Below are 20,446 nucleotides of genomic sequence, written 5' to 3' on the forward strand. Positions count from 1 at the left end.
TTATATCCTGGCTAACTTAGATAATGTTGGATCCAACCATCGAAATGCTATTCTACACAATGGCTGAAGACATTGTCACTTTAAAATGTCACACAATGTCACAAAAAATTGTTTTTAATATTTTAAAGTGACGTTAGTTTGAAAAAGAATATCATGGACTAAATGTTCTCCAATAAATAAATAATCCACCTTTAAAATCAACATGAAGGTTCTATTTACATAGGTATTTCCTGAAAAAAAGGCAGCGAATTTTGAAGAACTTAAGTGTATTTTCTTTGATACTTGGATTTACCCAACAAAGTTGAAAAGTTAAAATGTACTAAGGAAGGCCAATACCTCACCTAATTTGAATGTATATTTCTAGATTAAGGATTTGATTATCAAATTTTAAGGAGCCTTAAAATTAATCCCCTCATTTTATATTTGAAGAAAAGAATCAGTCATTAACTCAAAAATATATAACTAGACACTGAGAGATCCTGGGGGAAAAAAAAAAACAGATCATTTTAATCTGATTTACTGTTTATACTATACCCTATTACCATTCAATTTATCTTAGCCAGAATGTTTATATCTATCTAATATTTGCAGTGAATTGTTATTCTTACCAGATGATTTATTAAGTAAAGATTCTTCAAGTCACAGTAAATTGTTTATATAAGGTAATCATCTTTTAGGGCTTTGTGATATTTGCTAGTATCTGTGATTAGAAAAATCTCCATTGCAAAATCGACCAAATAAGGATGTTTCAACATGATGTTTGAAGTGCATATAAACAAAGAAAGACCTATTAGCAGATATTCTCTTAACCCACTAGTAGCCATCAGGTAGTAATGATACAATCATAATTATTTATTTATATTATTAGATAGCAGACATGTATTATTTCTAATTTTCAAAACAACCCTGCAAGGAAGATATTATTATCCCTGTTATTTTATAAACAGGCTTGTAAAGGTCAGATCATTTGCTTGAGTTTACCCGGCTAGTAAGAGTTTTTCTTACTCCAGCTTTTCCAGACTCCAAAGTCTGTTCTTTTTTTACATCCCAAGTGCCATGAACATAAAGCATTCATAATGGCTTGCAACTTACCAGAATATTTGACCACCCAGAACACCCTGCAGGCTGGCGGTGCCAGATAACGATTTGATTATTTCAATTCCAGGAAATTTGAACTATTGTAAATAATAATGACTTTTTCTAGTATTTCTAGGATTCATCAAAATTCCAGCTACCATGCAAAAATTAAACTCTCTTTTTTCTTGGCTTTTCTTTTAAAAAGTTAGTGTTTTAATAATTAGATTTTATACTATCTCTAGGTTTTCAGTGAAGCATAATGGATTACAAGAGAACCTTGGTGGCTACTAGAATTGGTCTTTATAAGTTACAATGGCAACCTTATACCCTTTCTTTTTCAAATTCTATGCAGCAATCAAACAATTCCACTTCCTTATATTATGTTTATTTCCCAGATTTTACCTAAATGTTCTTCCCTGGGGCCATTGCTGTTGTGAAACTGGTTTAATGGCCTTCACTGGGGTGTGGTGAAAATGCTCTAATTGCCTTTGCTAAAAACAAGGTTTCATATAAATTGGATTTCTCTTTTAGGATAATTGCCATTCACTTTTGTTTCATATGCCACTGAGTGGGGTTTTGCAGTATCCTCTGTGGACAATTAAAGTGCTGAAATAGGAGAAGCTAATGATTGCTTTGTGTGGTAAGACTGACAACCTCTGCGTGTTTGTCAATCTGTGTTAACAGTATCGATCAGGATGGGATCCTCATAGAGGGGCAGATAATATTTCCACTAAATCTTCGGACAGTGATGTAAGTGATATATCTGCGGTTTCAAGGACTAGTAGTGCTTCTCGTTTCAGCAGCACGAGCTACATGTCTGTCCAATCAGAACGGCCAAGGGGAAACAAGAAAATCAGGTGAGTAAGGGGACTTTAGCAGGAAATTCTTCTAAACATATTTTAGGAGGTCTTTGAGTTTTCTTTGGACAAACATAAAATCCTGGATTTCAAAATGGTTAATACGTGTTGTTAAGGCAATAAGAAGTTCTGAACATATCACTATTATATTTTGGTCTCTATTCAAACTACTTGCACAGAAAAGTTTTATAGAACGTAATTTTCTTACTAGACTACTTGAAATCCTATCACGAGTTATTTTTTCATGCTTGCTGTTTTAAAAAGTAATTCTGTTACTATTATATCTTTCCTGAAATTAAAGTGATGGCTAAGTTAAAACTTGAATTTGTTAATGTTCCAAAGAATATGAAAAATGATATTTTGAAGGGTTTTTTTCCCCTAGCCTAATACACTTCAGTGATTCAGAATACATAAGAATATTACTTTTTTAGTAGGATGCTCTCCCATTCTCCTGAAACTTTTAGAAATGCATGGAAAAAGTCCTCGGCTTCTCAAGAAAATGTATAAATGTAATATATGTTAGTACAATTTTTACTTATCACCTGACCTATAGATTTTATAGGCACCTAAGCTGGGTTTTTTTTACTCCCATTACATCAGAAAACATCTGTAATGGAGACTACAACTTTTTCCCATGCAACTTTGTGACAGGAAAATCTGATCTAAAAACAATGATGACTGAGTGTTGCTTACACAGTGCTTCTTCTGGTATACACTGGAGAAAAAAGTATTCATCATTTAAAAGAATTTTTGTTTGTTTTAGTAGTTTTCATTACATTTCTGTTTAATTTCATGTGCATTTTTTTCCTTGACTTTTTCTTTCTTGTTTGTGTTTATTTGCATGCCTTCGATTTGTGTTGCTTTCAAAAGGCCAAAGGGAATAGAAGAGGGAGGGCAAGAAGGGGATAAGCATGAAGAGATAGTTCATGAGAAGGAAGAGGTAAAGGAAGAAAAACTTAATGAGAATGAGAAAGGGACAGAGATCACAAAAACATGTGATAAGGAGAAAAACAGACAATCAGGAGACGAGGAAAAAGCACAAGATATACCTGAGCAAGGGAAAGAAAAAGAACAGTGGAATAAAGAGGATTTGCAAAGACGATTTTCACAAGATGATGACAGGTAAAATTTGCTTATTTGTGTAGACATTTCCCATTAGTAACGTAGTCCTTTTTCCTAATCCTAAAAACTATTTTGCCATTTTCATTTGGTTTATTTTCTTGTGTTTTATCTATTTAGCTTCTAATACAACTAATTCATATATTGGCAAATTATTATCAAACAGATTGACTTATGAAACAGTCTTTAATTTGTATCCACTAGCTCTGAGGGTCTGCTTTATTCGGTTTTCTTGATGACTCTCTGAATCCAATGTGAATTTCCCTTAGTTCCTTTAATGTTAATTGGCTGTATAACTTCTCCATTTGTAGAGTCAAAATTTTTAGAATGAGCTTCTGAAGAGCCTGAGAAAAATTGGCCTACTTCATAAAAAGTATGACACGCTGGAGATTAACTCTAAAAATGAGTGGCAAAATAGCTAGCAAAAAGTAAGCTTTATTCATTCTCCGGCTCCCTTGCCTCTTAGTTTTCTGGTGGGTTCTAGCCCAGTTTTGAGTACTGAGGAAGATGGCGAATCAGGGGCAGTACTCTGTTACTAGGAAAAGGATAGATGCCCCAGGGTTTGTTAGAAGGCAAGCACGTTGGGTTAGCTCCCTCAAAAAATTTAGTCAGCTAGAGAAACTGCCAGAGAAGGAACTTTGAACAGGAAAGAAAGGGGAAAAAACATAAGCAGCAAGGTATAAAAATAACTATGTTTTCATTTTCATAACACAGGCACCAAGTAAGTATGAAGCTATCTTTCTTTACAGTGCTGTGCTGAAAAGCACATCAGCACAAGTATGCAGTAGACTTCATCTTTCTGCCTGAGGAGATGAGGTTTCTCTAATTATACTTCTCAGAGACTGAGAATTGTACGTCATGTCCATTTTGGAGGAATTTGGATTTCTAGTTGTCAATCCAGAATTTGATTTTGTGTTAGTACATAGTTGGCTTGATAAGCATACCTTATTATAAGCCAAACTTTGCATTATTATATCTAGCTCCAATCGCAGTTTGTACTTATTCATAATTAATGAGAAAGGTAACTGGGGCAGATGTTTATCCCTTCAGTATACAATTCAGTGTTTTAGTCTATGACATTTCACTTTTTGTCTCAGATTGGTATATTACTATATCTGTGATCTCTGAACGTTTCTGTGTAACAGACATTAAACCTAAAAGGAATCCTAAGTTTGGCATGTTAATGTGATTTGAATCTAAACTAGTAATTGCAAATCTACCTTCATTACTTATCTAACTTTCAATAATTACAGTGGTTTAGCAATAAAGACCATTTTTCTGATTTGTTGGGCGTAGAATAATTTCATCATTGGTTCACAGAGAAAAGCTTTCAAGGTTTCCTTGGAAGAGTTTCCTTTCTTTCAAAAGCAGAGCAAAATCCAGGTCTCTACTATTTTTCTTTCTGTATACTGTGTAGAGAACACCTGAGCCCATAGGTGTTTGCCTGGAGCCAAAAGTCTGACATACCTGGCTTGGTGGACAAAGATTTTAAGTTTTCAGTTTTTAATTTATTACTTTCTTTATCATTTCCTTTAGGGAAAGAGTACATTATTTTGCAGGGGAAAGGGAAAGATGATATATTCCTAGCAATCTGAGACATCAAGGCACTGTACTCAGCTGAAGTAACTATATAATCCTTCTGAAATTATAAAGGGGGCCAGGCAGATGTCTCTAGGGAACATAGATTCTATAAGATGACGAGAAGTATCAACTGCAATTATTTGTAGGAAACTTTTGGTGTCACTAATTATTACAACATAAGATCTTGAAATTGCTTTCATTTCTTAGAATAAAATGAACAATCTTTATTAGAGGATATATGTCTGAGTACTCCCAGTAATATTTTGTTTTGGTCGTTGATGAACGCAATCATAGATTGTTTAAACACTAAAAACAGCTTATGTGCTTATACGAAATTATTGGAAATAATCTTATTCTATAATACACCATTGACATTTTATGCCTTTTACTAGTAATCCAAGTTTTATAAAGGAAAAAAATTTTTGACTTCAGAATTTAAGAATTTATAGCAATGCTAGAACTTAAAATTAACACAGTGACTACAATGTACCAAATCCATTATAGTTGCTGTTTTCATTACAGTAATTGAATCTCATTGCATAATACAGAATTATGTTTTTTTGTGGTCTAGTAGTCACATTAGAGTACGTCTTCTGAATATACAAGTAGAAAATGAATAGGAAAAAGTAAATTCAAAAATGGTTCATTAAATTTTTGAATATAATATTTTTCAAAGTTGATAAATAATATATTCATATTTATATATTTACATTTACATACATGTATATAAGTCAGGTTAATGCCCCTATATCATTAATGATCTTTTGGTAAGCTCTAGAAAATCCAAGATTATTTTAACCATTTAAAATATTTTTTCTCAGTCTGTGTACATGTGTGCATGTTCTAAATTTTATATCCATTTACATTTGCCAATTATATATATATATCCATTATACATTTGCCTATATATATATGTATATATTACACATATATATAAAATGGTAAGCTGGCTCAGAAAAAAACAGTGTTCAGAGTTCAGAGGTAAGGAGAAATCATTTATTCAACCAATACTTTCTCAAGCACTCTACTAAAAACTGGGGATAGAAATGAAATTAAGCATTTCTAAATATCTAAGCCTGAGAGTGAATAAGTTTCTTAGCCTTGTGTGAGTGGACATTTAAGGATAGCTTCATATCCAAAAAATGTTATTAATATACCTAAACAAATTCACAAGCATATTTGAGGAAGGAATTTGGCACAGAAAGGAGGGCATCTTAAGTAAATCTGCAATGGAAGATAGAAAAAACAAATACTGAAAAATATAGTATTGTCAAAACCAACAGTACTGGTAGCTTTATGATCAAACTGGACTTATCTATTCTTCCAGGTTTTGTTCTAGGGCTATAAGACAAAAGGAAAAATTCAAGAAATTAGTTCTCTATAAACTTTTAGTTCTCCGGTATGTCTGTAAATGCTAGAGAGTTATAATTTCTTTTTAAAGAGAATGTTCTTGAGATAGGGACATTTTTTAAAGGAAAAAAGTTGGCATCTGTTCAAATATTCATGAAAAACTGTTTTTAAGAGACTTAAGCCATCTAAATTGTGTAGTTAAAAATTCTTAAAATCTTTAGAATAGCAAGCAGAGTAATTATTAATGAAATATTTATTGCTACTAACATGTAGATCAGAGTTATAGATTGGAGTTAAACATTTTCATGACCATGTGATATAAGTTGGTACATACAGCATATTTATGCCCACATTACAGACTTTTAAAGGAGAAAGAGTATGTCTCATAAAAGTAATTGTGGATGAGGAATGAATCTAAGATACCTGGATTCTCATCCTGACTCTGTCACATTTACCCGCTCACTTTGTCTGGGCTTTTTTGTTTGCCAGTTAGAGGAATGGATGATTCATACCCCTTCCCATAGTACACAGCCAACAGGAAAGGAAACATCTTCTGTTACACTGAGATTTGTCTTTATTATCATGAGCTCAAGAGATCATTGGTTCTGCAGCTAACCACTAGTAGAACAAACAGCTCAACGTAAGTTTCCAGCATTTGGCAGGTGTTTCCAAAATTTAGGTGACCAGTATTTAATACTCCATAGATCAAGCTGAGTCTTTCAGTTTTCTGGAAATATGTTTCAGTGCGAACTCATCCCTTCGGGCATACTGAACGACTATGCTCTTCTACTGTTGTATTACTAGTGGTCTGTGTTTTCTTTTGCTTTTTTCTTTCTCATTAAGGCTATCTTCTAGTTAGTACTACTGAAATCTTACAAGCTTGTGTAAGTTCTCCTCTATTTTATGATTGTGCATGAAAAGGGAATTTTTTTAAAAATACGTAAATATCACTCTTAGAATTTTGATTCTGTGAGTTTGGGGTGGGGCCCAGGAATTTGCATTTTTAAAACAAATACCCCAAGTGGTTATGATGCTATCTATTCTTTCTTTGGGGTTGCTTATATTTCCTAATGAATTTTATGATCAGCTTGTCAGTTTTGGGGTGAAAAAAAAGCAACTGGGATTTTGATGGGGATTTGTTTAATTAGATCAGTTTAGGGACTGTTACCATCTTAAAAATATTATCTTCCAATCTGTGAGCATGAGATGTTCCATTTATTTTCTTAACTTTCTTACAATGATGTTTTATAGTTTTCAGTGTACACATCTTACACGTCTTTTGTTAAATTTATTCTAAGCATTTTTGCGTGCTCTTATAAATGGAATTGTTTTATTAATTTACTTTTAGTGCTGTTCATTGCTAGTATATAGAAATACAGTTCATTTCTATATAGATCTTGTATCCTACAACCTTGCTGTATTTCATTTATTAGTTTTAAAAGGGTTTTTTTGTTAATTCCTTAGGATATTCTATATAAGAGATCATGTCATCTGTGAATAAAGGTAGTTTTACTTCTTCCTTCCAATCTGAATGCCTTTTACTTCCTTTTCTTGTCTAATGACCTGGCTAAAACCGTCACTACGGTGTTAAACAGAAGTGACTCATAGAAAGTTCTTAAAAGAAAAAACCATATAGAATTACTCTGCATTAACTGTCACAGCATTTTTGAGGATATTTTCTCCGATGCCACTCATCCATTTTAGAATAGTCTATGCAAAACTTTCTTTTAAAATTCTCTGAGTATTTCTTCTAAACAACTGATGTATCTGCTTCACAGGAAACAAAACATTGTAGCCCACTGTATGTTCTCTTTACCTAGTCTATCAGGAAGTCAAGTTCATAGTCAACACCTATTAATGCTGTTCAATTTCTTGAACTACATGATATTAAAATTATATTACATATAATAATTGACATTTTCACTTTTGCCTCTTTTTTGAGGCTTTGCTTTTCTACTTCTATTTTACTATAATTTAGAGTTCTGTAACTTTTTCTTAAAACTTCCTCAAATTATATATGCTGCTCAGTCTTAACAGTTTTCATATTTTATTGTGCAGACTTTTAGAATTTGACCCCATTACCCTTCTCTTCTTGAAATGCTTTTTTCTCAAAGCTTTTGTGATTGTACAGTCCTTTAATTCTCCGTCCATCTCTCTGGTCCCCTGTTTTTTTTTGTGAGCTTTCTGTATGCCTCTTTTATGTTGATATTTTCCAGGGTCCCATCCTAGGCCCCCCTTTTTTTACTCTACACTCTACACACTCTACACATATCTTGTCAGTGCATTTTTAATTCCATGGCTTCAAGTAGTATCAGTATATTAATGACTTCCCAAACTATATTTCCAGTCCAGATCTCTTTCTTAATCCTCCACCAGATCTATCCGGTCCTGTTCTGTCCATCTTCTTGTCTGTCCTGGAGACATACCAAGCTCAACATATAAAATTAAAGGATGCCTGGGTGGCTCAGTTGGTTAAGCATCTGCCTTCAGCTCAGGTCACGATCACAGGGTCTTGGGATTGAGCCCGTCATCAGGCTCCCAGCTCAGTGGGGAGCCTGCTTCTCCCTCTCCCTTTGCCCCTCCCCAACACTTATGTTTTCTCTCTCTCTCTCACATATATAGATAAAATCTTTTTTAAAAATGTAAAATTAAATTCATCATACTCCTCACCAAACAGGCAACCAAAATGAATGGTCTGCTTCTCTTGTACTGTCTTTCTCAGTGCATGGCTCCCATATTCTTACACTTGCCCAAGTGTAGCAACCCAGACATCACTCTTTACTGAACACAATTCCCTGCCTCCAGTCACCAAGTCTTATGGATTCTAATGCTTAATCATTTCTGAAATATGTCCATTTCTCCCAAAACCTATTTCCACTTCCATGAATTAATCTATTATCTCTTACAGAGATTAGTTTAGTAGGAAACTCTTATCTTTTAAAAATAATAACTCATAACTCTGAGCTCATTATGATAATAGCATTTATGAATTATATACTTTTAAAAGATGAGTTTTATGGTATGTGAAGTAGATCTTTTAAAATGCTCAAAAAATACTAAAAAAATTTAAATGCTCAAAAAGTATCTGCAAAAAAAAGTGAAACTGTGATCTATGTTGCTTCTTCAGTAAATATTATGAGTATAGTGGTGATAAATGCAGGTATTTTGTTTAGGGCTTAGTTTGTCAAGCATGTTTTCTTCTATTCCATTTCTCCTTAAGAGCTACCTTTCTGTAAAATATTTATCTCTCTTTTTAAAAAATTCTTGCATACATTTTTAACATCACCAGGGTGCTTAAGATGAATAAAATACAGCCCTTATTCTTAAGAAAAGATGATGACTTTCTTTTCCCCTTTTTTATAGTCCCAGATTTCTCCTTTGCACATAAATATAGTTGTTGTCCTGAAACTATGAACTCTATTTATATACCAAAGATGCTCAGTTAATAATAAGCTATTCTCATACAAATTTGGAAAAATTACTGGGTTAATTGATTCTCCATCATACTATTTTCTATGTGTGGTAAATCTGAGTGTGCTTATGACTTCATGGTCTCCATATTGGATCACTGAGTGAAAGCTTTGAGACTTGATTATGTATACGGTCTAAAGAGAAGGAGCATTTGACGATAAAGTACTGAGAAGCACAGCTACTAGAGTGAGAACCTGAAGATGGAGGAGGGCTTTGGGTCAGAAGCATAGGTGGATAGATTGGCTCAAAGCAGAAAAAAGGCAAATATGAAAATAGATAAGTTAGACTGGGAGTTGGGAAGTTGGTTGTCACTACCTGATAGCCTTAATTTTCTCAAACACATAAGAGGCAGAATGTAAGAGTTTGTAAGTTGAATTAGAGGTTTGATTTGAAGATTTTGAATAATTGCTGAAGAAAATTGGAAAGGTAGCTGACCAAAGACAAATTAAAAGGTTGATGAATAACTCAGTAAATCCAACTGAGGGACATTTCCAAGAGACACCAGCATGGGAGAGTAGTGTGATCTTTTCTAGCAGTACTGAGCCAATCCAAGTGTAGGTACAGAAGTCAGATTGTAGCATTTGTGGAGGATGGGAATTTCGATGGGAGGGGCTGTTAGAAGAATAGTAGTGGAAAGAAATTAAGGGTTCTTATGTAAATATCAATGCTAGACAAGAAGGAAGAAAAGTCCAGACAGGAACTGATACACTAGGAGAAGGTAGAGAAAATTCAAAAATTGGAAAACTATGTCATGTAGTACAAAAGCAAATCTGGGGAACTGGAAACGTGAGAGGTTTTAACATCACAGTTTGACAGTGAAACTTAAGATTCTGTGATGGAGCTATTTAACTAGTTAGCAAATTTTAAGACATAGCCATTGGAGCAAGTAAAATAGAGTGGATGAAAAGAGTAAACGTGAAGGTAGATGGAGATAGGTAAGTTTTAGAGTTATGAAGCAGTTGGTTAGGTCTTCTTAATGAATAAATATGTAAGTTTCATAGGATTACAGTAAAATTGAGAATTGAAAAGAAGACTAAGCCAGCTCCTAAAGACTTGAGTGAATGAGTCAATGGCCATGAAGTCACCAGATGATAAGAGGAGAAAAAGAGGACGAGAAGTACCTGTTGGCATAGCCAGAAGTCATAAGCTGCAAAAAAAAAAAAAAAAATTAAAATTAAAAAAATACACTTTTAAGTAAAAGTAGAAGAGAAATATTCAAAAAAAGGTAGCCAGTAGTTAGAAATATTACAACCTAAGAAGAAGGACAAGTATTTGTCACTAGAGAGGACTTCAAGGGAAGGAATGTGTTCAAGGAAGCACCAGATTTTAGTTAAGACAAGATAGAGATTGTTTTCTTGACCATAATGAAAAGGGTTTGGAATAAGTAACAAGAGTATAGCTTTGTAATAGAGCCACCTGGCTTTTCCTCTGCTGTTGGTGTCACCACATTTTTGGGGTCTTCTTTTCAGCTAACTCATAGTATTTATACTTCAATACCACATCTCTATTTTTTGATATGAAATTAGAGGTCAGTGTTAATTAAAATTTACTCCCACATCCTGCATAAATTTTAAGAGACTTATAAAATTTAATGGACTTCGTAATGTAATCATTATTAGCAAGTCTGTTCATTTGTATTTCTCTGCTAACTGGTTATTCTATCCTGTTACCACCAGAAAATCCTGCTCAGAGATGTCTACACAGATTCATTTTTACTGATGAATCAATTTCCCTATAGATAGAACAGCAATTGAAGGTTATATACATTTAAAATGTCTATTAGCCTTCATTTATATATTGAACTTTTGTTTTCTGCTATTACCACCATTGGTTAAGCTATAGGTAAATAATGTTTCTGTGGACTTACCTTCTATAATAGATAAAATTAGTTTTGTTGCTCTTTTTTTCATTTCTTTCTAACATTTTCACTACTAGCTGCATGTTAGAGAGTAAAATAAATTTACTGTGAAAGTAGAGAAACAATTAAATTGGAATGACTGTCACCATACAAAATAATAGCAGAAAAAAAACTACTGCAGTAGTTTCCATCATATTTAATATTTGTTTTTACGAGCCAATAAGGACAATTAATCTACAGTTGTTATTCTAAACTAAATGAGATATTTGGAGCTAGTGACTCCTAGCAGAACTACAGTTATCCCTTAGGATGAACAAATTTAACATATAGAAGTTTGATTTTTATAGAAATAATAAAAGTAAGATCAAGTTTAAAGTCGAATTTTTATGCATGAATATTATTGGCAGTATATCAGTATAATGTGGTACTATATAGTATGGCTTCATTTTCAGCTTCTGATTCTCCATGTAGAAAAATGGGATCTAATCTTAAGGAAGCAAAAGTCATGGAAAAAAATCCACAAATACCTGGCCTGAGACTTTAGAACCTTAATGACACAATTCAATCTTTATATTTTAGCCTTATTTTGACTTCGGTCTTTTATACTTACTGATCTTTCTCCTTACAGGCTCTTGCTTTTGTACTCTTGTGTATATGCTCACATCAATTCTTGTGCCTAAATTGTGGTTTCTTCCTTTCTGTTTATGAGTAAAGTACCTACCCATCCTTCAATACCAACTCAAATATAAATTCATCTAAGAAATACTGTCTCTTCTCTTCCTTCACAATTTATCTAATATCCTTTTACAATAACAGTTTCTCTTGTGGTATTCATTTTTCTCCTCTGAATATAATTAATTATATATCCATTTAATCAACCATGGTTGAGGGACGCCTGGGTGGCTCAGTTGGTTAAGCCACTGCCTTTGGCTCAGGTCACGATCCTGGAGTCCCAGGATTGAGCCCCGCATCGGGCTCCCTGCTCAGCAGGGAGTCTGCTTCTCCCTCTGACCCTCCTCCCTTTCATGCTCTCTGTCTCTCATTCTCTCTCTCTCAAATAAATAAATAAAATTTTTTAAAAAATCAACCATGGTTGACCATTAGTTAGCCTTTTGAAGATAAATTATCTATCATTTTTATCTTTTTATTGTCTTATCTCCCAGTATCTCCAATACGTCACACAAAGTAGGCGCTCAATAAAAGTTTGTGTATGAATATATGAATAAGTAAGATTGCAATAAAGCAGTGAAAATTTAGAGGTATGACGAGCTTCCAACATAGTGCTTCTGGCTTCCAACATAGTGCAATACTCAATATGCCCATCTCAGTCTTCTTTGATGAAAGTTTTTAAATAGTCCAAGAGGTCATTTGTAATTCATTTAGGAAAGATTTAGTTGATTGATGTGTTGGTTTACTGATTTAATATATGAGAATAGTTATCTTTCTCATCTTTATACTTTTTTTTTTTTTTAAGATTTTATTTATTTATTCATGAGAGACAGAGAGAGAGACAGAGGCAGAGGGAGAAGCAGGCTCCCCGCGGAGCAGGGAGCCCGATGCGGGACTCGATCCCAGGACCCTGGGATCATGACCTGAGCCGAAGGCAGACGCTTAACCAACTGAGCCACCCAGGCGTCCCTCATCTTTATACTTTTTGATAGGATTTTAGAATTAATTTTACACTGTTCTTTTGGGGTGCATTAGATTGGCATTCATTTGTCTAATCTTTAAATACTATCTTAGGGAACCCTTTTGTTATTTTTACTTATATGTTTTTCCCCCACCCTTGTCAGACTTCATACAGGATTTTTACATATAAAATAGTGATTATTATTAGAATGGCAAAAATAAGGAAACTTGTAAATTAGTCTTCTGAGACTTTTTTTTTTTAAGATTTTATTTATTTATTTGACAGAGAGAGACACAGTGAGAGAGGGAACACAAGCAGGGGGAGTGGGAGAGGGAGAAGCAGGCTTCCTGCTGAGCAGGGAGCCCGATGCGGGGCTCCATCCCAGGACCCTGGGATCATGACCTGAGCCGAAGGCAGGCCCTTAATGACTGAGCCACCCAGGCGCCCCTCTTCTGAGACTTTCTATCAAGATATTTTGAATAAGTGATACATAGGACTTAATGTTGAAGTTGTCTGAGACAACTGCATATTTTCAGAACAATCTGTGAATTAACGAACTTACTTTACTATTTCTATTTATCATAGATTATGAATTACTGCTTTGCATGGTAGACCTGTCATCTGTAGAGATTTAGTTTCAGTCTGACTCAGGAAGGATTCAGCTGGCTTGCTTGGCAAAGTTGTGAATGAGAACTTGATGCCATGTTGCACTGACTCACAGTAAGCATAATATAACTTATCATCAAACAAAATTTGTTTTAGTATTATAATAAATAACACATAAGTCCTCCAAAAATATACATGAGAGATAATATAGCATAATATAGCATAATAAAACTTAGCTGTGGATTCTGACAGAACTGGATTGAATCCTGGTTCTGTCAATTCCTAACAATATAAATGTAAGCAAATAAAAATCACTCTTTTCATCTATATATTATGGATAATAATAATAATTTTTCACAGGGTCGTCATGAAAATTCAATGAAATTATATCCTTAAAGTTTTAACACCATTCCTGGCATTCCTGGCACATGATAAGCATTTGATAAATAGTAGAGATTAGTAAAGAAAGAAAAAGGAGGCACCTGGGTGGCTCAGTCGGTTAAGTGTCTGCCTTTGGCTCAGGTCATGATCTCAGGATCCTGGGATTGAGCCCCACATTGGGCTCCCTGCTCAGTGGGAGGCCTGCTTTTTCCTCTCCCACCCATTCATGCTCTCACTGTCTCTCTCAAATAATAAATGAAATCTTAAAAAAAAAAAAAAGGAGAGGAAAAATAAATTATAAAATTCTCACTTTTTTGGCCTTTTTAACTGTGTATTTCATAGAAACTTTCCTGTAACACTTTGACAGATAATTCAGAATAAGATAAATCCATCTTACATTTTGTACAAGAGAAAATAATTCCCAAAATACCAAAGAGATTTCATGATAAGATAATTTCACAAAGTAATATGGTAGAGATTCTGAACAATGTTTATAAGGTTTGTTTCAGAGTTTGATATGGTTGACCTTTAATGGTCTTGGAGTTGTAGTGGTTTTGTTCCTTAAATTGCCTTAATTTATTCAGCAAATATTTTTGAGCATCTTACATATGCCAGATCCTCTGGTAAAATGGTTTGATAAGACCTTTCCTTCAAAGAGCTTAAAGTCTAGAGGGGAGATAGAGTAATTAGAAGTAAATAAATGGTTACAAGAAATAATTACAATAAGTAAAAGTATAAAAATTAATTCTAACATGTGATTTGATAATAACCCCCTTAGTACATCATTTTAACAACCCACTTAATTATCTCATTTAAAGCTCTCTACTAACTTTAAAACACAGGTGTATGGAAAATGAAAGTTATAAAGCATTATCTAAATTGCCCAATATTAAATCATTTAAACTGAAGTAGAAACAGGTGACTCTTTCAGCATTATACAAGCTAGGAAAACATCCTCAGAAGAAAATCCATTAGGTCTTATAAACCTCTAACTATTTAAAAATTCTGACTTAATAGCTTAAGAACATATCTGAGGGGGGGGGGGGGCACCTGATCGGCTCAGTCGTTAAGCGTCTGCCTTCGGCTCAGGTCATGATCCCAGGGTCCTGGGATAGAGCCCCGCATTGGGTTCCCTGCTCTGCCGGAAGCCTGCTTCTCCCTCTCCCACTCCCCCTGCTTGTGTTCCCTCTCTCGCTGTCTCTCTCTCTGTCAAATAAATAAATAAAATAAAATAAAAAAGAACATATTTGAGAACCTTTGTTAAATAGTTTTTCTTAGCTCTGATGCATACCAAACATAAGGCTTTTAAAATCTAAAAAATACAATAATTAAAACATTACATACTATTTTGTACTTGGGACTCCTGGGTTCTCCTATTTCATTTTTTGTTCATTTGTTTTGTTTTTTAATCTTCCTGTCATATAAATCTGAAAAGGTCTCTAGCTAAAATCAATCAGCAAGGCAAGATTATGAAGTATGAATACTTAGAAATATAAAATCGAATCTTTTAAATTGGTGCTTTCTAAGTATATTTCCAGAAAATTAACCCCATGAACTAATGCTTAAAAATAAATGGCTTTAAGGTCAACAAGTGTGGGAAACCAATATACATACTGTCCTTCTCTTTGAGATTCGTAGTCTATATCAGCATTCTGAGAAGTTCTGTAATAAAGCTGTATTTAAAAAAGTATTTCCTAAACTTTATGATAGATTATTTTAATGTAATACTTTCACATTTTATTCTGAGAAACATGTTTTAAACTCAATGACATGCATTCATTTTTCATTCCTAACTTTGGCTTGCATTCTCTCAGTGAAATAAATATTTTTATTCTTGATGAGATTAGGCATGGAATTATGGTGCAAAATTTGGGGTTTCCCAGAAGAGATTCTTAGAGCTGAGAAAACTTGCTTATAGGGATTAATCTTGACCCTAAAGAAGCAGATGGGTGGGGCTAGGAAAAGAACTGTAAAATCAACTAGAAATTCACAAATCTGACAAGGAAAAGTATGATCCAAAGAATATGAGATAAGATTTATCTTCCAAATAATGGCGCTACCAAAGGGCTGCGTAAAAATGACTTATATAATTCAACAAATATCATGACATTTATAATTTTTGCTGACTTTTCACATGTATTTTAAAATTTAATTTACCCTGTCTCCTATTTAAGAAGTCACTTCAAACAAGGCAGTTGAGTCACACTGTAGAGATGGAGTTGATGGGTAATAGCCCATTTCTACCTTGTCTATCCTTTTCTATTTGCTTGGACTATTAGTTGCTGAGATCAAAGGAGATAACAGCTTGAGTTCCACTGATGTCATATGTGCATGTGTGTCCCTATGTATGTGCACGCACGTACATGGGCTACACTCTAGCACATGCTTAATGGAACTCTCTCCCAATTTCCCTCTTTAAGAAGGACTCTATCTTGCTCTGAACTTGAGGCCTTATGTCTAATTTTCTAGACTTCCAGAGCTGGTTTTACAATGTTATTTAATGTAATCCATTACTCCCACAGCTAATATTTTAACACATCATTAAACTTTACTATTTCTACTGTCATTAGAATACACCCTCTTCACCAAAAGGATTAATTATACATATTATATAGGACAAACATGAACATTCTCTTACGTTTAAGGATATATAAAATATTCATCAAGGTCTGTCAATATAATAATGAGTGAATATTATAAGGGAGATATTTATAGACTCGTTTTTAAATTCAATATATAGCTAATTCATTGTCCTATTATACTTTCAAAGGCTTCACCGCTTTATTCTTATTCTTTTAGTAAATAATAATGTTAAGGGGCGCCTAAGTGGCTCAGTCAGTCAAGCATCCAACTCTTGATTTCGGCTCATGTCGTGATCTCAGGGTCGTGGGATAGAGCCCTGCATGGGGCTCTGTGCTCAGCACGGGGTGTGCTTGTCCCTCTCCCTCTGCTCCTCCCCTCTGCTCTGTCTCTCTCTCAAATAAATAAGTAAATAAAATCTTTAACAATAAATAAATAAATAATGTTAATATATTTACAGAGTACTTTACTGGTTAAAAACTAATTTTATATATAATACATACAAATACATGTACATATTAACATATAATATAGTATATCCATACATTATATGTATGTTACATACAGCTCTATGTACGTATGTATATGTGTATATCATGAGATGGTAACACTACGTAGACGTGAGAGATTGTAAGCAGGTTTTATTATTTACATTTTGAGATGAGGATTTTCCTGGTTTAGGATTCTAATGCTGCTCTAATGAAATAAACTTAGAATTTAGGTTCAATCTGTACAAGTGGTTACCACTGTAAAAAATAAAAAGAATCTGCGATTTAGGCATACTTCTCTCAGAATAATGATATTTAGGGGATGCTAAAATCTTGACTTCATGGGAGCAGAGTCTTCATCTGTCTTGGCACTGCCTAGAGCACTTCCTGGCTTAGTGTATGTCCTCAACACATATTTGTTGAAGAATAAATGGATAAATGAATGCCTATTTCAGTAATTTTTTAAAATGTGGTTTTTCACTAAAACAATTGAACTTAGATAATGAATTAGAATGATAATTTTAAAAAATAAAGATTTTTAAATACCAAGTAATTAAATTGAGTGCCTTTTCCCACTAATCCTCAAACTATTATGAAATATTTAATCACCATATACCTCTTCTTGATTACAATTTTCCTTGTTAATGAGTCATTCTTAAAATCTTAATGTAGTGCTTCTCTTTTTTTTTTTTCTTCCAAGATTTTATTTAAATTCCAGTTAGTTAACATAGAGTATAATATTAGTTTCAGGATGGCATTTAGTGATTCAGCACTTCCATACAACACCCAGTGCTAATCACAACAAATGACCTCCTTAATCCCCATCACCTATTTCACCCACCCCACCTTCCCTCTGGTAACCATCAGTTTGTTCTCTAGAGTTAAGGGTCAGCTTTATGGTTTGCCTCTCTCTTTCTTATCCCCCCATGTTCATCTGTTTTCTTGAATTCCATATATGAGTGAAATTATATGGTGTTTGTCTTTCTCTGATTGACTTATTCCACTTAGCAAAATACTCTCTAGCTCCATCAATGTCATTGCAAATGGCAAGATTTCATTCTTTTTTATGGCTGGATAATATTCTCTTGTATATGTATACACAACATCAGGGTGCATGTATTCCTTTGAATCAGTATTTTTGTATTTTTGGGGTAAATACCAGTAGTTGTAGTGCTTCTCTTATAATTAAACTATTTTTTTAAAGATTTTATTTATTTATTTGACAGAGAGAGACAGCGAGAGAGGGAACACAAGCAGGGGGAGTGGGAGAGGGAGAAGTAGGCTTCCCGCCGAGCAGGGAGCCCGATGCGGGGCTCGATCCCTGGACCCTGGGATCATAGCCTGAGCCGAAGGCAGACGCTTAATGACTGAGCCACCCAGGCGCCTCTATAATTAAACTATTATATACAGAAAGCCACAGACCATTATTGGAAGGGACTTTAGAAGTTCCCTAGTTCTCTGAACTAACTAGAGTTAGACTCCTATATCAGTGGTTCCCAAACCAACCTGATAAATTGCCAGGGGACCGTTTTAAAAACATCAATTCTCTGACCTTAGCATGAGAATTCTGTTCCAGTATATCTAGATATGATAATCAGCAACCCTATAAAATATCACTGATAGTTGATTGTTAAATCTGTGTAAAGAATTCAGACCTTTCTACCTTATGACGCAAGTCCACTATATTTTTGGACATTTGTAACTATTAGACTTTTTTAAATGGAGCCAAACCCTACCTGCCTATAACTTTTAAAAAAATGTTCACTGTCTTAACCTGGAGAGTGATTATAAAGGTATTCACTTTATAATTATCCTGCAATTGAACATATGTCTTACATACTCCTTTGTATTTATGATATATTTCACAAGTTTAAGAACATGAAAATTGAATTAGAAGGGAGAGTTGTATCAGGGACTATCATCTCAGAATTGAACTAAGTTATGTTTGACCCACTGGGCGGGGTGGAGGGTTGGGGAGGGGTGTAAAATATATATAAAAATAAAAAATATTTTTAAATTATTTTATTTTAATTAATTTATGTTCATTAATTTATGTTCATTAATTATATAATTATTATTTGCCTTTGAGACAAAAACAACACATACCTAAGAAGAATTCTATCTTTATTTTTTTTTTTAAGATTTTATTTATTTATTTGACAGAGAGAGAGTGAGAGAGAACATGAGAGGGGAGAGGGTCAGAGGGAGAAGCAGACTCCCCACTGAGCCTGGAGCCCGATGTGGGACTCGATCCTAGGATTCCAGGATCATGACCTGAGCTGAAGGCAGTTGCTTAACCAACTGAGCCACCCAGGCGCCCAGAATTCTATCTTTAAATAGCATTTATCCAAATTAAAGATTTGTCGTATTCCACCAATCTCTACTACATTAAATTTGCATTTCACTTGCTTTGTACAAATTGTTTTGCCCATTTGAAGTTTTTCCGCAATTTGATAGTAAATCAACATAGCATGCATCTTGTATTGAAAGGATGCGAAAGAGTGAAATTTTACCTCTTTAGCACAATTTGAAAACATTATGTTTGGGGCGCCTGGGTGGCTCAGTCGTTGGGCGTCTGCCTTCGGCTCGGGTCGTGATCCCAGGGTGCTGGGATCGAGTCCCACATCGGGCTCCCTGCTTGGCAGGAATCCTGCTTCTCCCTGTCCCACTCCCCCTGCTTGTGTTCCTCCTCTCGCTATCTCTCTCTCTGTCAAATAAATAAATAAAAATCTTTAAAAAAAAAAAACATTATGTTTGTAACAATGATATAGAAAAAAACAGAAGAAGGGAAGATGAAAGATGAAGAAAAGAACAGAAAGGTATTGAAAGGATTAATTAATATATTTTAAGAAATAGATAAGTTGTGCTATAAAGCATTTTTATTAGTCTTTTGTATAAAATCAAATGTAGTCATTAGTAGTATTTAAGCCCCTTAGGAATTTGCTCATAAATGTTAATAGCTAATATTTCTGTTAGCCAAAGTTAAGACTCTAGGACCACATCATTTATTTTGAAAAATCTTACAGTTCCATTTTTCTGAATTGATGGAGTAGATATCCATGCCCTAATCATCCGCAGAGTTGCTGTGGAAAATGATAGACTAAAAACTCAATATTCTTACAGTGCTTTTATTGTTCAAATTTTCCTCTTTTTTATCATTTAAAAGTCTCATTTACATAGATTATAAGAAAAATATTTAAGCCCCAATAGCTTTTTAAATGTGTATTGAAGGATTGCAGATTTTCAAACTCTAATAACTATGAGAACACCTGTGAGTCAGTATTTCTTTTTGAATTGAAAATAACTAGATGCATTGTCTCAGAATATTACTGCATAATAGTTTATAATAATTATTCTGCATGACAAAAGGTAATAGCAGTGCTCTGAAGCTAAGACTATAAATGCACTCTAAATTTGCATTCAATTTATTATAAATCTTAAAATACAA

General features: G+C 33.9%; 1 protein-coding gene across 37 annotated transcripts in view; it reads left to right on the forward strand.

Annotated features, from left to right (window-relative positions):
* The window catches only part of RIMS2 (regulating synaptic membrane exocytosis 2), a 595,628-nt gene that overhangs the window by 465,664 nt on the left and 109,518 nt on the right, over nt 1-20,446 (forward strand). For 15 of the 37 annotated variants that reach the window (XM_021688297.1, XM_044914274.1, XM_044914276.1 and 12 more), the window contains one exon: nt 1,762-1,934. The exons of the other annotated variants lie outside the window; for them this stretch is intronic. In XM_021688297.1, coding sequence (XP_021543972.1) covers nt 1,762-1,934 — 173 coding nt within the window. The remainder of the gene's footprint in view (nt 1-1,761; nt 1,935-20,446) is intronic. 37 annotated transcript variants of the gene reach the window in all.

The sequence above is a fragment of the Neomonachus schauinslandi genome, chromosome 4 (assembly GCF_002201575.2).
Source record: "Neomonachus schauinslandi chromosome 4, ASM220157v2, whole genome shotgun sequence".
Lineage (NCBI taxonomy): Eukaryota > Metazoa > Chordata > Mammalia > Carnivora > Phocidae > Neomonachus > Neomonachus schauinslandi.